General features: G+C 39.8%; 1 protein-coding gene across 5 annotated transcripts in view; it reads right to left on the bottom strand.

Moving 5' to 3' along the window:
* Positions 1-15,113, bottom strand: part of LOC309475795 (uncharacterized protein) — a 115,890-nt gene that overhangs the window by 17,137 nt on the left and 83,640 nt on the right. For 4 of the 5 annotated variants that reach the window (XR_014197854.1, XM_082138700.1, XM_082138699.1 and 1 more), the window contains 2 exons: positions 11,728-11,877; positions 9,566-9,685 (listed from right to left, as the gene is read on the bottom strand). The exons of the other annotated variant lie outside the window; for it this stretch is intronic. Coding sequence is in view for 3 of the 4 variants with exons in the window: in XM_082138700.1 (XP_081994826.1) it covers positions 9,566-9,685; positions 11,728-11,877 (270 nt within the window). In the remaining variant the exon portion in view is untranslated. The remainder of the gene's footprint in view (positions 1-9,565; positions 9,686-11,727; positions 11,878-15,113) is intronic. 5 annotated transcript variants of the gene reach the window in all.

Genomic DNA, 15,113 nt, shown 5'->3' with positions numbered 1-15,113 from the left:
GATATGCACACTGACTCATCACACAGTTTTACAATTAGCAATCAGAGCTTTGTGATCTGAGTATAAAAACAATATTCTCAGATATTTTACAACACACTTATGTATGTACTGTCTGTAGAATGTGTAACACTGAGCCAAAAAAAGGCCTAAGTCATTATGATGAATGGAGAAGAAGTGTTTTCCATTCATCATAGTGTTTTACATTGAGCACATCAGTGTTCAACTGGTTCTTATAAATGTCTATTCATATGATGGTTTGTGTGTGTCATTTGAAAACAAAATACCATTTTGAGAAGAAATAACATTGTTTTGAATGTAAAGTTTCATTTTGCAGGAGAATTGAGGGGTTTTGCCCATTGTGTGTGTGTTTTTGGATTTGTGTGTAGAGTTCTGAGAATATGAGGCGTGCTTTCAGAAAATGTGTGTTAACAATCGAGAAAAACTGTAATCAATGGTATGACTATGAGGGAGGCTGGGCTACAAGTAAGGCCAAATTTGAGTCGCTTTACTGTCCCCTCGAGAACCTTCAGGGAGGTGTGGTGACAAACAAAATTCTATCACTGAATAAAAGACAAACATTTCCAAAGGTCTTTGATGAGGTGTATTTTCTTGCAAGAAAAGGCCAGCAGTCGTACAGTCACACAGAGTGGCTGCAGAGTGTGACAGTGAAGGGAGGGCATCCTTTCTCCTTTATAGTCTTGACTCCCAGGATGTTATCTTTCTAGGCAAATGATGGTATTTCAACCACATGTGGAACATTCTTAGAACATGTTCATCATGTTGTCTCCTTGAGTGGAGGCCCTCTTGTCAAGTCAAGTCAAGTCAAGTCATCTTCATTTATATAGCGCTTTTAACAACGTAGATTGTTTCAAAGCAGCTTCACAGAGATAAGCGTATAATTTAAGGTAACAGAGATTGTTTTGGCTTTATAGCAGAGTTAAGTTATTTTCCATCTAAAGTTAGTTTTGATTGATTTGCTTCCGTCGCAACGATCATTTGTTTTTAAATTAGGGGCCGCTAAGACGACACCATTCCCTCTACACAGACTTTAAACGCGAACCTGTGAGAAACGCTGATGGCGTTCACATGCGCATTTAGAATGGGTTCTATAGTTATGTGCATTTGAAATTACGCAGGTTTGGATTTTCCCTACAAGCCAAGCCTAAAAGCCAAAGTAAAAGTACTTGTCTTTCCTTATAAATTTTGATAAAGAATTTTATTTTATTTTGTCGCTTAGGGGTAGGAACGCGAAACGAATTTTCCCGACAACGCCTTATCTGTAGAGTGGTAGAGGGATCCTCCATAGGGACAGACTAGTTGAAACTTCAGCACTGCGTTGTCATCGGGTCCAGGCGAAGGTCCATCGTCAGATCTGGATACGGCCCGGATCCGGCAGGCTGCAGGAAAACCTCGGGATAAACACAGACACTAAAATTAGCGTAGATGCCATTCTTCTCATGATGTAACGAGTACATCAGGATTTATGGGAAGTGTTCCCGGTTCCGGCTGACCTAATCTATGCAGCCTAACATTAAATTATAGAAGTCTATAATGTATTATGTGAATGCTAGGTCAAAGAGATGTGTCTTTAATCTGGCTTTGAACTGACAGAGTGTGTCTGCTTCCCTGACAATGGTAGGAAGACTGTTCCAGAGTTTTGGTGCTAAATAGGAAAAGGATCTACCGCCAGCAGTCGATTTTGATATTCTAGGTATTATCAACTGGCCGGAATTTTGAGATCGCAATAGACGTGAAGGACTATAATGCGTTAAGAGCTCGCTCAAGTACTGCGGAGCTAAACCATTTAGTGCTTTGTAAGTAATCAGCAATATTTTAAAATTTATGCGATGTTTAATAGGGAGCCAATGCAGTTTTGACAGAACTGGGCTAATATGGTCATACTTCCTGGTTCTGGTAAGAACTCGAGCTGCTGCGTTTTGAACCAGCTGTAGTTTGTTTATTAAACGTGCAGGGCAACCACCCAGTAGAGCATTACAATAATCTAGCCTTGAGGTCATGAACGCATGAACTAATTGTTCCGCATTTGTCAATGAGAGCATATAGCGTAATTTAGATATATTTTTAAGATGGAAAAATGCAGTTTTACAGATACTAGACACGTGACTTTCAAATGAAAGATTGGTATCAAAGAGCACACCCAGGTTCCTAACCGACGACGAAGACTTAACAGAGCAGCCATCGAGTGTTAGACAGTATTCTAGGTTATTACGTGAGGACGTTTTTTGTCCAATAATTAGAAACTCTGTTTTTTCAGAATTTAGAAGTAGGAAATTACGAGTCATCCAATTTTTTATATCTGCTATGCATTCCGTTAATTTTGTGAATTGATTAGTTTCGTTAGGTTTTGAAGAAATATACAGCTGAGTATCATCAGCATAACAGTGAAAACTAATTCCATGTTTCCTAATGATATCTCCTAAGGGTAGCATGTACAGAGTGAACAGCAGCGGTCCTAGTACTGAGCCTTGTGGTACGCCATACTGAACTTGTGATCGATGAGACATCTCATCATTTACTGCTACAAACTGATAACGGTCAGATAAGTATGATTTAAACCATGCTAGTGCATTTCCCGTAATGCCAACATAATGTTCTAATCTATTTAAAAGAACGTTGTGGTCAATGGTGTCAAATGCAGCACTAAGATCGAGTAACACTAATAGCGAGATACAACCACGATCGGATGATAAGAGCAAATCATTTGTGACTCTAACGAGAGCAGTCTCGGTACTATGGTAAGGTCTAAATCCTGACTGGAAATCCTCGCAGATATCATTTCTTTCAAGAAAGGAACACAGTTGTGAGGATACTGCCTTTTCTAATATCTTTGACAGAAAAGGTAGATTAGAGATCGGCCTGTAATTGACTAATTCTGTAGGATCAAGTTGCGTTTTTTTAACAAGCGGTTTAATCATAGCCAGCTTAAAGTTTTTTGGTACGTATCCTAGAGACAAAGATGAATTAATGATATTAAGAAGAGGATCTATGACCTCTGGAAGCATCTCTTTCAGTAGCTTAGTCGGTATAGGGTCTAACATACATGTTGTCGATTTAGATGATTTAATGAGTTTAGTAAATTCTTCCTCTCCTATAGCAACGAACGAATCAAATTTTTCCTCAGGGAGGCTACAATGCACTGCCTGATGCGATACTGTAGTAGACGGTTGCATAGTTATAATTTTGTCCCTGATATTATCAATCTTATAAGTGAAGAAGTTCATAAAGTCATTACTGCTGTGTTGCTTGGAAACTTCTGGGCTTGAAGATTTATTTTTCGTTAGTTTAGCCACCGTTTCAAATAAATACCTAGGATTATGTTTATTTTCTTCTAATAGGGTTGAAAAATAAGCAGATCTAGCAGCTTTTAAAGCCTCTCTGTAAGTAATCGAGCTCTCTTTCCATGAAATGCGAAATACCTCTAGTTTCGTTTTCTTCCAGTTGCGCTCCATTTTTCTGGCTGCTCTCTTAAGGGCCCGAGTGTGCTCGTTGTACCACGGCGTTGGACTATTTTCTTTAATCTTCTTTAAGCGCAACGGAGCAACTGTGTCTAAAGTGCTGGAAAAGAGAGAGTTAAAAGTTTCTGTTGCAATATCAAGTTCTTCTAAGCTATCCGGGATGCTGAGATGATGAAACTGATCAGGAAGATTATTAATAAAGCAATCTTTAGTAGCAGAAGTGATAGGTCTCACATATTTGAAACACGGAGTCGGCTTTGAAGCCTTGGCTAAATGTAATTTACACGAGACTAGATAATGATCTGAGATGTCATCGCTCTGCTGCAGAATTTCAACGGCATCAACATTTATTCCGTGTGATAATATTAGATCTAGAGTATGATTACGACGATGAGTAGGTCCTGACACGTGTTGTCTAACTCCAATTGAATTTACAATGTCTTTAAATGCCAATCCCAATGCATCTTTTTCATTATCGATGTGTATATTAAAATCACCAACAATTAGTACTTTATCTGCAGTCAATATTAATTCTGATAGAAAGTCAGCAAATTCTTTGATAAAGTCTGTATGGTGCCCTGGTGGCCTGTATACAGTAGCCAGCACAAATCTCAAACGTGATTTATCGTTTACACTATATATTTTTACATTAAGCACCAATGCTTCAAAAGAATTATATTTAAAACTTGATTTCTTAGTGGTTTTGAAGCTATTACTATAAATTACAGCAACACCTCCTCCTTTGCATTTCAGACGAGGCTCATGTTTATAACAGTAATCTTGCGGGGTTGATTCATTTAAAGTAATGTAATCGTTTGGTTTTAGCCAGGTTTCTGTCAAACACAGCACATCTAGGTTATTATCTGAAATCATATCATTAACAATGAGTGCTTTTGAAGTAAGCGATCGAATATTCAGCAACCCAAGCTTTAGCATTTGCTCATCTGTATTATAGCTGTTTTTTATTTGTTGAACATCAATTAAATTTTTAACCTTAGATGGGTTAAAACGTTTTTTGGATTTCCAAATTCGGGGAACAGACACAGTCTCTATATGATGATAGCTAGGTGAAAGAGGCTCTATGTGATGTGATTTATCTGACCTGGGTGACGCGAGGCCGCTAGCAGACGGTCGGTTTAGCCAGTCTGTCTGCTTCCTGACCTGAGCCCCAGATTGTCATGTTTGAGCTCTAAGACTATGAGCCATATTACTAGAGAGAAGAGCAGCACCATCCCAGGAGGGATGAATACCATCTCTTTTCAACAGGTCAGGTTTGCCCCAAAAGCTTTTCCAATTGTCTATGAATTCTATATTATGTTGCGGACACCACCGAGACAACCAACCGTTAAGCGAACACAATCTACTAACTATCTCATCACTCCTGCGAACAGGAAGGGGGCCAGAGCAAATTACAGTCCTTGACATCGTACTTGCAAGTTCACACACCTCTTTAATATTAATTTTGGTGATCTCCGACTGGCGGAGTCGAACATCATTAGTGCCGACATGAATAATGATCTTAGAGAATTTACGATTAGCATTAGCCAGCACTTTTAAATTTGCTTTGATGTCAGGCGCTCTGGCTCCCGGCAAACATGTGACTATGGTGGTTGGTGTCTCTATTTTCACGTTCCGTGTAATAGAATCGCCAATAACTAGGGCACAATCATTCTCAGTGGGTGTTTCACTGAGCGGGGCAAATCGATTTGTTATGGTAATCGGAACGGAAGAGTGGTTTTTAGATCCGCGACTAGAGCGATCCCTCACTGTCACCCATTTGCCCGGCTGCACAGGCTCTACTTCAGCCGGAACCGACTCATGTAAAGTGTTCACTATGCTATGCACATCCAAAACATCTGAAGCTCTAGCACTCTTACTATCCTCAATTAAAGTTTGGATGCGTGTTTCTAATTCTGAAATCTTCTCTGTCAACCTAACTGTCTCCTTACATTTATCACATATAAATCCTATATTGTCGACAGAGAAGGCTATGCTAAACATGTGACATGAAGTGCAGGTGACAATAACAGGACAAGACATTACTCACCGTGTTTGTTGAGTGATTCTTACTCACCTGAGCTTTTATGAACTCAAAGGCGCGGGCGCGCGAGAGAAAAATAAATAAATAAAAATACCTGAGCGCACGGGTGGCGCGTTAACAGGCTAGCGAATTACTAGCGTTTTGTGCTAGTAGTACTAATAACAAAAGCTAGCGATGTCAGTTTAATCTGAGATGTTGGGTAAAATGTAGTAGTATAAACAACTAGAAATGGTAGTAAATGATGGTTCAAAACAAAGAAATACAAGGCTAAGACGGAGCTTACAGCACCGAAGCAAACAAACACACTCACAGCAGGCAAGGCAACGAGGCAGACAGGAGCAATCGATCTTGTCACGACCAACACTCTTTACCATTCCAATACACTTTCATATTAGAATAAGGTTTGTGTGTGCTCTTTTACTGTCATATGATGGTCACACACATCTTACTGTAAGTAAATATAAAAAAAATTTTGAGAAAAAAAAAAAAAGTAAAACAGGGGAAAAAAAATGTGTTTTGTTTTGTTGCATGTGTGTTGTACTGTGTAGTACATGAATGAATAAAAATGTGCCACTGTATCCATTGTTTGTGTCTTTTGTGTTCATCATGTGAAAAGGTTTGTGAGGGGGGGAACCACAAGCAACATAACTTACCAATTTTGGAAATGTTGTTTTGAATTTATTGCACCAGTGTGTTAGACTATGTTGTAGTGTGTGTGATTTTGAGGGCTTGTGTGTCCTGTCTGAGGGCAAAGTTTGTTTTTTCAGCAAGAGTGAATGCACTGTAAAACCCAACAAGTTAAGGTAACTCATTTCATTTGAGGCAACCGATTGCCTCAATTCAATTAAGTTTATAAAAACAATAGTTATGAGTACTCTAAACTTATTTTAATCGAGTTCACTAAAACAATAATATTTCTTAATACACAATTAAACTTTACACTGCATTTGAATACTTTATATAGCTGAAACTTCACTTTATTGAGTAAAAACAGTGACATGACAAACTTTAAATGAACTCAGAGCACTTGCAGTTACTGTTAGCTCACTATGGCTACGTTCACACTGCAGGCTGAAACGACCCAATTCCGATTTTTTTGCCACTATGCAACCTGTATCTGATCTTTTCATGACAGTCTGAACGACACAGATCCGATCTTTTCAAATGCGACCCAGGCCACTTGGGTATGTGGTCCCAAATCCGATACATATCCGATCTTTTCAAATGCGACTTCAGTCTGAACGGCCAGGTCGCATTTATCCGACCCGCACGTCATTGATACGCGAAAAACGTCATAATCCTGCGTTGAAGTAGTCGTCGGTTTGAAAACGGACTGCATATTCGTCGAGCTGAGGTAAATCTGCAGAACGGGTCGACCTCGACGAGCCCGTTAATAAAAAAAAAAAACGCCCACGGCCATTATATATACGTTATGTTAACTTATTTGTGCTGGATCTGATATTAGATAGGTCAGCGGCTGCTGTCTGGCTCTTGTGTAACGGTCGCTGCGCGCGCTCGTGTGTGTGTGTGTGTGTGTGTGTGTGTGTGAGAGAATCACAGTTAAAGTTTAGCTACTTCCGCAAACAACAAGTGACGTCGTTGACCGTTGAGTACTCTTCTGCGCATGCGGGTCACTTCTGGGTCATTTCACGTTCACACAGGAGATCACAAAAGGTCGCATTTAATTGGAAATGTGAACGGCCTTGCAAAAAAATCGAATTTTTTCAAAAAATCGGAATTGAGCATTAAGCCCTGCAGTGTGAACGTAGCCAATGTCACACACAAAGTCAAATTCAATAAGTTAAGCTAACTTATTACATTTGAGGAAACCGATTGCCTTAATTCAATTAAGTTTATAAAAACAATAGTTATGAGTACTCTGCAATTATTTCAGTTGAGTTTACTAAAAGTAGATATACATTGCAGTCAAAAAATTAAGTGATTAATTAAGTGATTATTGAGCATTAGTGATTAACACCTGCTGTTAACGAGCAGAATCAATGAAGGAAAAAGAAACACAAGAACTACAACTGACTTCCAGTCACAGCCTTAGATGAAATCAACTCAAGATAAAAGATGTTTAAATCTCTAAAGATCTCAGCAGAGGAGGATTAAACCACTACACAAACAGCATTACCAGCTTCACTTATTACTAAACAGTTTGACTTTTGTCATGCGTCTACAGAAGTTGTTATTGAGAATGAACAGAGGGTTAGATGCTAATGATTTATTGAGTTTCATTTAAAGACACCATGATAGTGATCAGTGTTTACTTTAGTTGGGCTCTTGACCCTTGACTTTATAACACCAGTTTTCCCTCTGGCTGCTGTAACTGAGTATTTATAAAACACATTTGTTATGGCACATACGCCTAAAGAAAATATGAGCATGTGGTTGTGTTAAGATGATAAAAATCATCATTTAGTGACTTGATTCTCTGATCTTTTCCAGAGCCTGATCTCTGATTAGACAGGTGATGTATTACTTGTATTATTCATTATAATAGAACTGATTCTGCTGTAAGGCCCATTGTTGTGACAATCAGATTTTAAAAACCTCTATGGTATCATGCTGACTTACACAGTAATCAAGAATCAGCATATGAATCTCAACAATGGTGACCATTAAAAAATGATTTATGCCGCAATGCATGCTGGGAGCCATGGATAAGTTTTGTATTATGCTAGTACCCAGCATGCATTGCAGAATGAATAATTTTTTAATGGTCACCATTGCTGAGATTCATATGCTGATTCTTGATGTCTGTGTGAGTCTTAATAATGCAATACCTTTTCTGTGAAACTTTTTGTGCACAACTCTTTGTAAAATCCTTCATATTATCTGATGGTCACAACATGGCTAGCTCTTATGCTGTAGAATAACAGTTTTGAGTGAAACTAATATGTTACCCTGTTAATCAGAGATCAGACTCTGAATGAAATCAGTGAATCAAGTCACTAAATGATGATTGTCATCATTAATCCTGCACCATCAACACCCGATCAGACTTTTCCTTGCCTTTTGTGCCATAACAAATATGTTTTATAAACACTCAATTATAGCAGCCAAAGAAAATCTTAAGTGCAAAAGTCAAGGGTCAAGAGCTCAACTAAAGCAAACGCTGATCTCCATCATGGTGATTTAAATGAAACTCAAATAATCAACTTCTAAACCTTTGTTAATTCTAATAAGAACTTCTGTAGACGAATGGCAGTAATAAAGTCAAAGTAGTTAATAATAAGTGAAGCTTGTAATGCTGTTCGTGGAGTTGTTTAATCCTCCTCTGCTGAGATCTTGAGATATTTAATGTCTTCTTTTATCTCCAGTTGATTTTGCTGTGGCTGGAAGTCAGTTGTAGTTCTTGTGTTTCTCTTTCCTTCAGTGATTCTGCTTGTTAACACCAGGTGCTCATCACTAATGCTCAATCATCACTTAATTAATCACTTAATTATACAATTATCATTCTGGGATCTAGAAATGTTCTATAACTCATTCAGTTTGAGTTCTGTTTCAGTCATTCAAGTTTCGGTAATATTTGAGTGCTGTGAACTCAATTGTATTTAGTTAATATTACTGTTAGGTTTTACAGTGTGGTTTTGAGTGTAGAGCTTCATTTTGACCTGAAAATAGGATGTTTGGGGAATTGGGTGAGATGTTATGGATTTGTGTTTACAGTTTTGAGAATACGAGGCATAGTTTCAAGAAATGTGTTTAAGCAATCGAGAAAAACTGTAATAATTTTTTTTTTTTTTTTTAATAATGTAGACTGATGGATTCAACAAAACCATATAGTTTTAAACAGCAACCCCGCAGCTCAGAGTAGGTCTGTCTTTAAATGTTTATTATAAGTTATCTTTGTTTAAAAATATAGTAGAAAATTCATGCGATTGTTACAGATAGCAGACAATCATATTTTTTGCAATTGCCACTAGAGGTCCATAAATGACACACAACACATTTAAATGTTGTTTTCAGGGATTTAGTTGAACAAATAAGAGTGCATCTTCAAGATTGTAAATTTTAAAGCACTTATGTAAGAGCTCGGTACCCGTCATTGTATTTCCGCCTTTGTAGGGTAGGTTGGCCACAGCATCCTGCAGCGATTGACGGGTTGCATGAGCGTTCAAATGCCACTCAGTTTTGGGATCCCCGCTGTACTGAGCCAAACCTGTGAGAGAAGCACACGCCATTACGAATGCAAGAGTAAAGGTGTCACGGTTCATGAATCCGCTGTCTCATTCTGGTGTGTTTGTGTGTGTGTGTGTGTGTGTGTGTCTGTGTGGGCGTGGTTACCCAATCCCGTGTTGATTATCTGCGCCAGCTGTAATCAGTCCCCATTCCCTTTATATGTTCAGTAATCCTCAACTCATGTTGTTAGATCGTTGTGGCTTCCCCGGTGTCGTGTCCTGTTCCTGTGTGGCTCTCTCTCGTCTCCTCATGTGGATTACCTATTTTTGTGGATCTTCATCGTTGTTCTTCACTCTGTCTGGATTGTTTATTGTTCCTGGTTCCTGAGCACATCGATCACCGCACACCATCTCCGGGTTGCCCATCGAAGTCCTTGCGTCACCTCTTTAAATCTTGGACCTTTCCAGAACCCTGAATGGCCTGGTGGAGCTTGCGCTGAGGGTCGATGCCCGTCTAAATCGTGTGACTCATTGTGCACGTCCGAGTCGACCCCAGAGAGGACCCACGGACCAACGGCTGGAAAGAAGGATGTTGGAAAGGATGTTGGATCTTTTTTTGTTGGAAAACTATTTTGTTGGAAAGGATGTTGGATCTTTTTTTGTTGGAAAGAAGGATGGTTCTCTGCGACCTTGTATTGATTACCGAGAGCTGAATAACATCACAGTAAAGAATACTTATCCTTTGCCGTTGATGTCTTCAACTTTCGAGAGGTTGCAGGGAGCATCCATTTTCACAAAATTGGACTTGCGTAACGCTTATCATTTGGTTCGCATCAGGAAGGGGGATGAATGGAAAACCGCGTTTAATACCCCTAGGGGGCACTTTGAATACCTGGTCATGCCTTTTGGTCTTTCCAACTCCCCAGCGGTTTTCCAGGAACTCGTCAATGGCGTGTTGAGAGACATGGTAGATCAGTTCATATATGTTTACCTGGATGACATATTGATTTTTTCTTCGTCTCTCCAGGAACACGTTCAACACGTCAGACGAGTGCTTCAGAGGTTGCTAGAGAATGGGCTTTTTGTCAAGGCGGAGAAATGTGCTTTTCATGCACAGTCTGTTTCTTTCCTAAGGTACATCATCTCCTCTGAGGGAGTGCGCATGGATCCTGACAAGGTTAAGGCGGTGATGGATTGGCCAAGTCCAGATTCCCGTAAGGCCCTACAGCGGTTTCTGGGGTTCGCCAATTTCTATCGGCGGTTCATTCGCAACTTCAGCCAACTAGCCGCACCTGTGACTGCCTTGACCTCCCCCAGAACAACGTTCAGGTGGTCCGATACTGCGGAGGCAGTATTGGTCAACCTCAAAAGCCGTTTCGTTTCGGCTCCCATTCTTGTCACCCCTGATCCCACACGTCAGTTCGTGGTGGAGGTCGACGCATAAGAGGTGGGGGTAGGTGCAGTTCTTTCCCAACGCACTTCCTCAGACGACAAGATGCATCCCTGCGCGTTTTTTTCAAACGTAACTATGACATTGATAACAGAGAGTTGTTGGCGGTCAAGTTAGCGTTGGAGGAGTGGCATCATTGGTTAGAGGGGTCGGGGGTACCTTTTATCGTTTGAACCGATCATAAGAACCTTGAATATATTAGATATGCTAAAAGACTCAACTCCAGGCAGGCTCGGTGGGCACTTTTTTTCGGACATTTTGATTTTGTTCTCTCGTACCGCCCGGGTTCCAAAAACATCAAACCCGATGCTTTATCTTGTATTTTTGATCCATCCGAACGCCCGGTTACTCCTGAGTGCATTTTACCTGAGAAAGTAGTTACACTCATATGGGAGGTCGAGTCGAAGGTCAAGACGGCCTTAGAAGGGGTAACGCCTCCGCCCGGTTGCCCACCGAGTCGTTTGTTTGTTCCGGAGGGGTTACGGTCCGACGTAATTCGATGGGGTCATTGCTCCAACGTGGCTTGTCATCCAGGAGTAAGTCGCACCAGCTGTTTAGTAAAGCAACCAGATGCAGGAATATACCTACAACATATCTAAAAACATGAAGTAAACAGAAGCAGGACAGACTTGCCGATTTGAACCCTGTCAGGGCCGATGTCAAAGACGCCCACCATGCGACCAATAAAAGCCCGGATGGTTTTGAAGTTCAGACGGCCGATACTCCAGGATCCATCAACCAGCAAGACGATATCAGCCTTGGCTGTGGTTTTACACTGAGCATCTGTGAGTTAAACACACCAAAGTTATATAGTGAGAAACGCCATTTCGGGGGGCGGATTGCTTGAATTTATTTTACAAAAGCACAATGTTGTGTTTTATTGCGAGTGTACACAAATATAAGCTAACGCTTTGCAGTTTGAATGATGTCCTGTATGAACAAAATGACGGAGTATGTTTTTATGCGTCCACTGTTTAATCGCGCACACACACACACACACACACACACACTCCAGCATTGCCATCTTGACATCGCAGCCTGTTCATTATAGCCCTAATAAAATATAATAATAAAATAGTCAACCTAAAATATAAAAATTGCACTGCTCAGTTTAAATAGTCAGTAGTACAATTTGTACCATTCACGATAAGCATCGCTCCACTGTGATGTTTCCAAGCACATTTTTGCGCGTGTGAAGAGGATGATTTTTTCCGTCAATATTCCGACCAACAGGAAGTCAGATATTTTTGTTTGAATGTGGATTTTCTGGAGAATTTTCTCTCTTTCTGTCTCTGCGTGTGTGAGGGGTGGGTGGGTTTTGTCTATCGCTTTTGTTTTTCAAGGTTTCGGGGGCTTTTGGGGCGTTTAACGTGCTCGAAAACTCTTGAAACTTTGCACACAGGTCAGAACCCACGGCCATCAGGGCCGGGCTGAAGCTGGTACCCGGGCGTGGCAGGGGGGCTCAACAGCGCCCCCTTGAACGGGGTCTGAAAACTTGGTCCATATATCAAACATGCTTGCATGAATTAATTTGAAACTCAGTACACATATAGATCTCATCGGGTCGAACAACTTTCCCTCTGTCAAGTTTTACGCCAGCCCAACAGGAAGTCGGCTATTATGGGTTGTTTGGAAAACGCTTGCTGTGTAATTTGAAATACTCCTAGAGAATTCATCCAATCCCCACCTAACTCGATGTGCATATAGTCAAGACATTGAGGATGCTAAATTGCGGACGGATTTTTGATATCTTGAACGGTTTGACCGTGGCGAGGAAACGAATTTATGGCAAGAAAAGAGAAACACGAAGTGGTATAACTTCTGCATACATTAACTGATCTTGATGAAACTTCAGCAGTGTGTTCTTGGTAAGAGGCCGATCAGATGGATGTAACTATTGTGAGTCAAAGTTATAGCGCCACCATCTGGCAGCAGAAAGTGTGTCACTTTCAAAATGTTTTTGACAAAAGTGGGGGGTTAGTTTTATATACAGTAACAAAAATCAGTATGTATATTGTTCTCCTCGAGCCGGACAACTTTCTAATTTACAGTCATTAGCTCCGACCAACAGGAAGTCAGATATTTTGATTTGAATGTAGATTTTTGGGATATTTCAGACTCTGAGTTTTTAGCTACTCTTCCTAAGTGGTTTATTTTATTCACACCAAACTTTTTCAACATGATGAAAATACATTAAAGATGCTAAATTGTGAACAGATATTAAACATCTCAAACGGTTTTGCGATTACAGATAAGGAGGGGCGATTTATCATAGTTGCATGAGAAATATTTTCAACACCCATAACCTTAGTTAACATCTACGGACCAAATTTTGATGAACCACGCTTTTTTCAGAATGTGTTTTCAAAGATTCCCGATATATCGAGTACTAATTTAATTATAGGAGGAGATTTTAATTGCGTTCTGGACCCATATTTAGACAGATCATCTGCTCAACGTACTTCCCCCTCTAAGTCCAGGGACTTTCTTAACATGTACATTAAAAACTCTAATGTTGGTGATGTATGGAGGCTAGCCAATCCAACAGGGAGGGACTACTCCTTTTATTCACAAGTCCGCAATGTTTATACCCGTATAGATTACTTTCTAGTTGATTTTAAGTTAATTCCTTTTACGTTCAATGCCACTTATCATAACATTCTAATCTCGGACCATAGTCCAGTTACATTTGCTCTAAAACTATCAGAAATTGTAACAACTCAACCATTGTGGCGGGCAGACCCCTATTTATTAAAGGACACAAAATTCTGTGAGTATTTGCATACACGGCTAGAATTATTTTTTGAAACTAATGATCAAGCGAATCCCCTTTTCGAATTCCCCTTCTCTCTTATGGGACACCTTTAAAGCTTATTTACGGGGCTGTTTTATCTCCTTTAAGGGTGCAAAAAATAAACAAAATGCAGCGGCTTTACAATCTTTAGAAAGACAGCTTTGTCAATTAGATAATGAGAATGCTACAACACCCTCTTCAGTACTGCACAAGAAAATATTAAATCTTAGATATCAGTACAATAAGATTATATCTGAAAAGTTTTCAAGATATCTAATGTTTATGAAACAAAAAATATTTAGAATTTGGTGATAAGCCACTCAAACTGTTATCTAGACAGTTGCGAAAGCTGGAAAATGACAGTATAATTCATCAGATCAAATCAGAATCCGGGAATTACTTATTTTCTTCTTCAGAAATTAACAATCGTTTTAAACAATTTTATGAATCATTGTATGTTAGTAATACAAGTGATCATCCCTCCATCATGGAGACCTTTTTAAACAGCTGTAATCTACCAATGCTAGAACAGGAAGATGGAGAATTTCTTGGAGCTGATCTAACATTAGATGAGTTAAAGAGCACTATAAAGTCACTTAAGGGAGGTAAATCCCCTGGCCCTGACGGAATCCCTTGTGAGGTATATAAAACATTTACTGATCTATTGGGGCCCTATATGCTTAAAATGTTCTCTCAGGCTCTGGAGGTGGGACGACTGCTTCAGTCGTTTAATGAAGCGGTTATCACAGTCCTACCCAAGAAGGGCAGGGACCCTAAGGAGGTCGGGGGGTATAGGCCAATTTCTCTCATTAATGTGGACCAAAAAATTTTAGCTAAGACATTAGCCATTAGACTTAATACGCTTTTAGGAAAATTAGTGAAATCAGACTGGCTTTGTTTCAGGTCGTAGCTCTTTTAGTAATCTTCGTCGCTTGTTTAATATTTTATACTCTTCCCAGACCAATCGGTCTGATCTGGTGATTTTGTCCTTAGATGCTAAAAAAGGCATTTGACCAGGTAGAGTGGCCTTACCTCTTCGCTCTGCTACAGAAATTCCATATGGGAAATAAATTCATCACTTGGGTTAAAATTCTATATAACAATCCTAGAGCGCGTATACTTACAAACAGAATTTTGTCACCATCTTTTACTTTATTTAAGGGTACTCGACAAGGTTGCCCGCTTTCTCCCCTTCTGTTCGCATTGGCCATTGAGCCTCTAGCGG

This window comes from Leuciscus leuciscus, assembly GCF_965113295.1.
Source record: "Leuciscus leuciscus genome assembly, chromosome: 15".
Lineage (NCBI taxonomy): Eukaryota > Metazoa > Chordata > Actinopteri > Cypriniformes > Leuciscidae > Leuciscus > Leuciscus leuciscus.
This window is presented reverse-complemented; position numbering and strand designations above follow the sequence as displayed.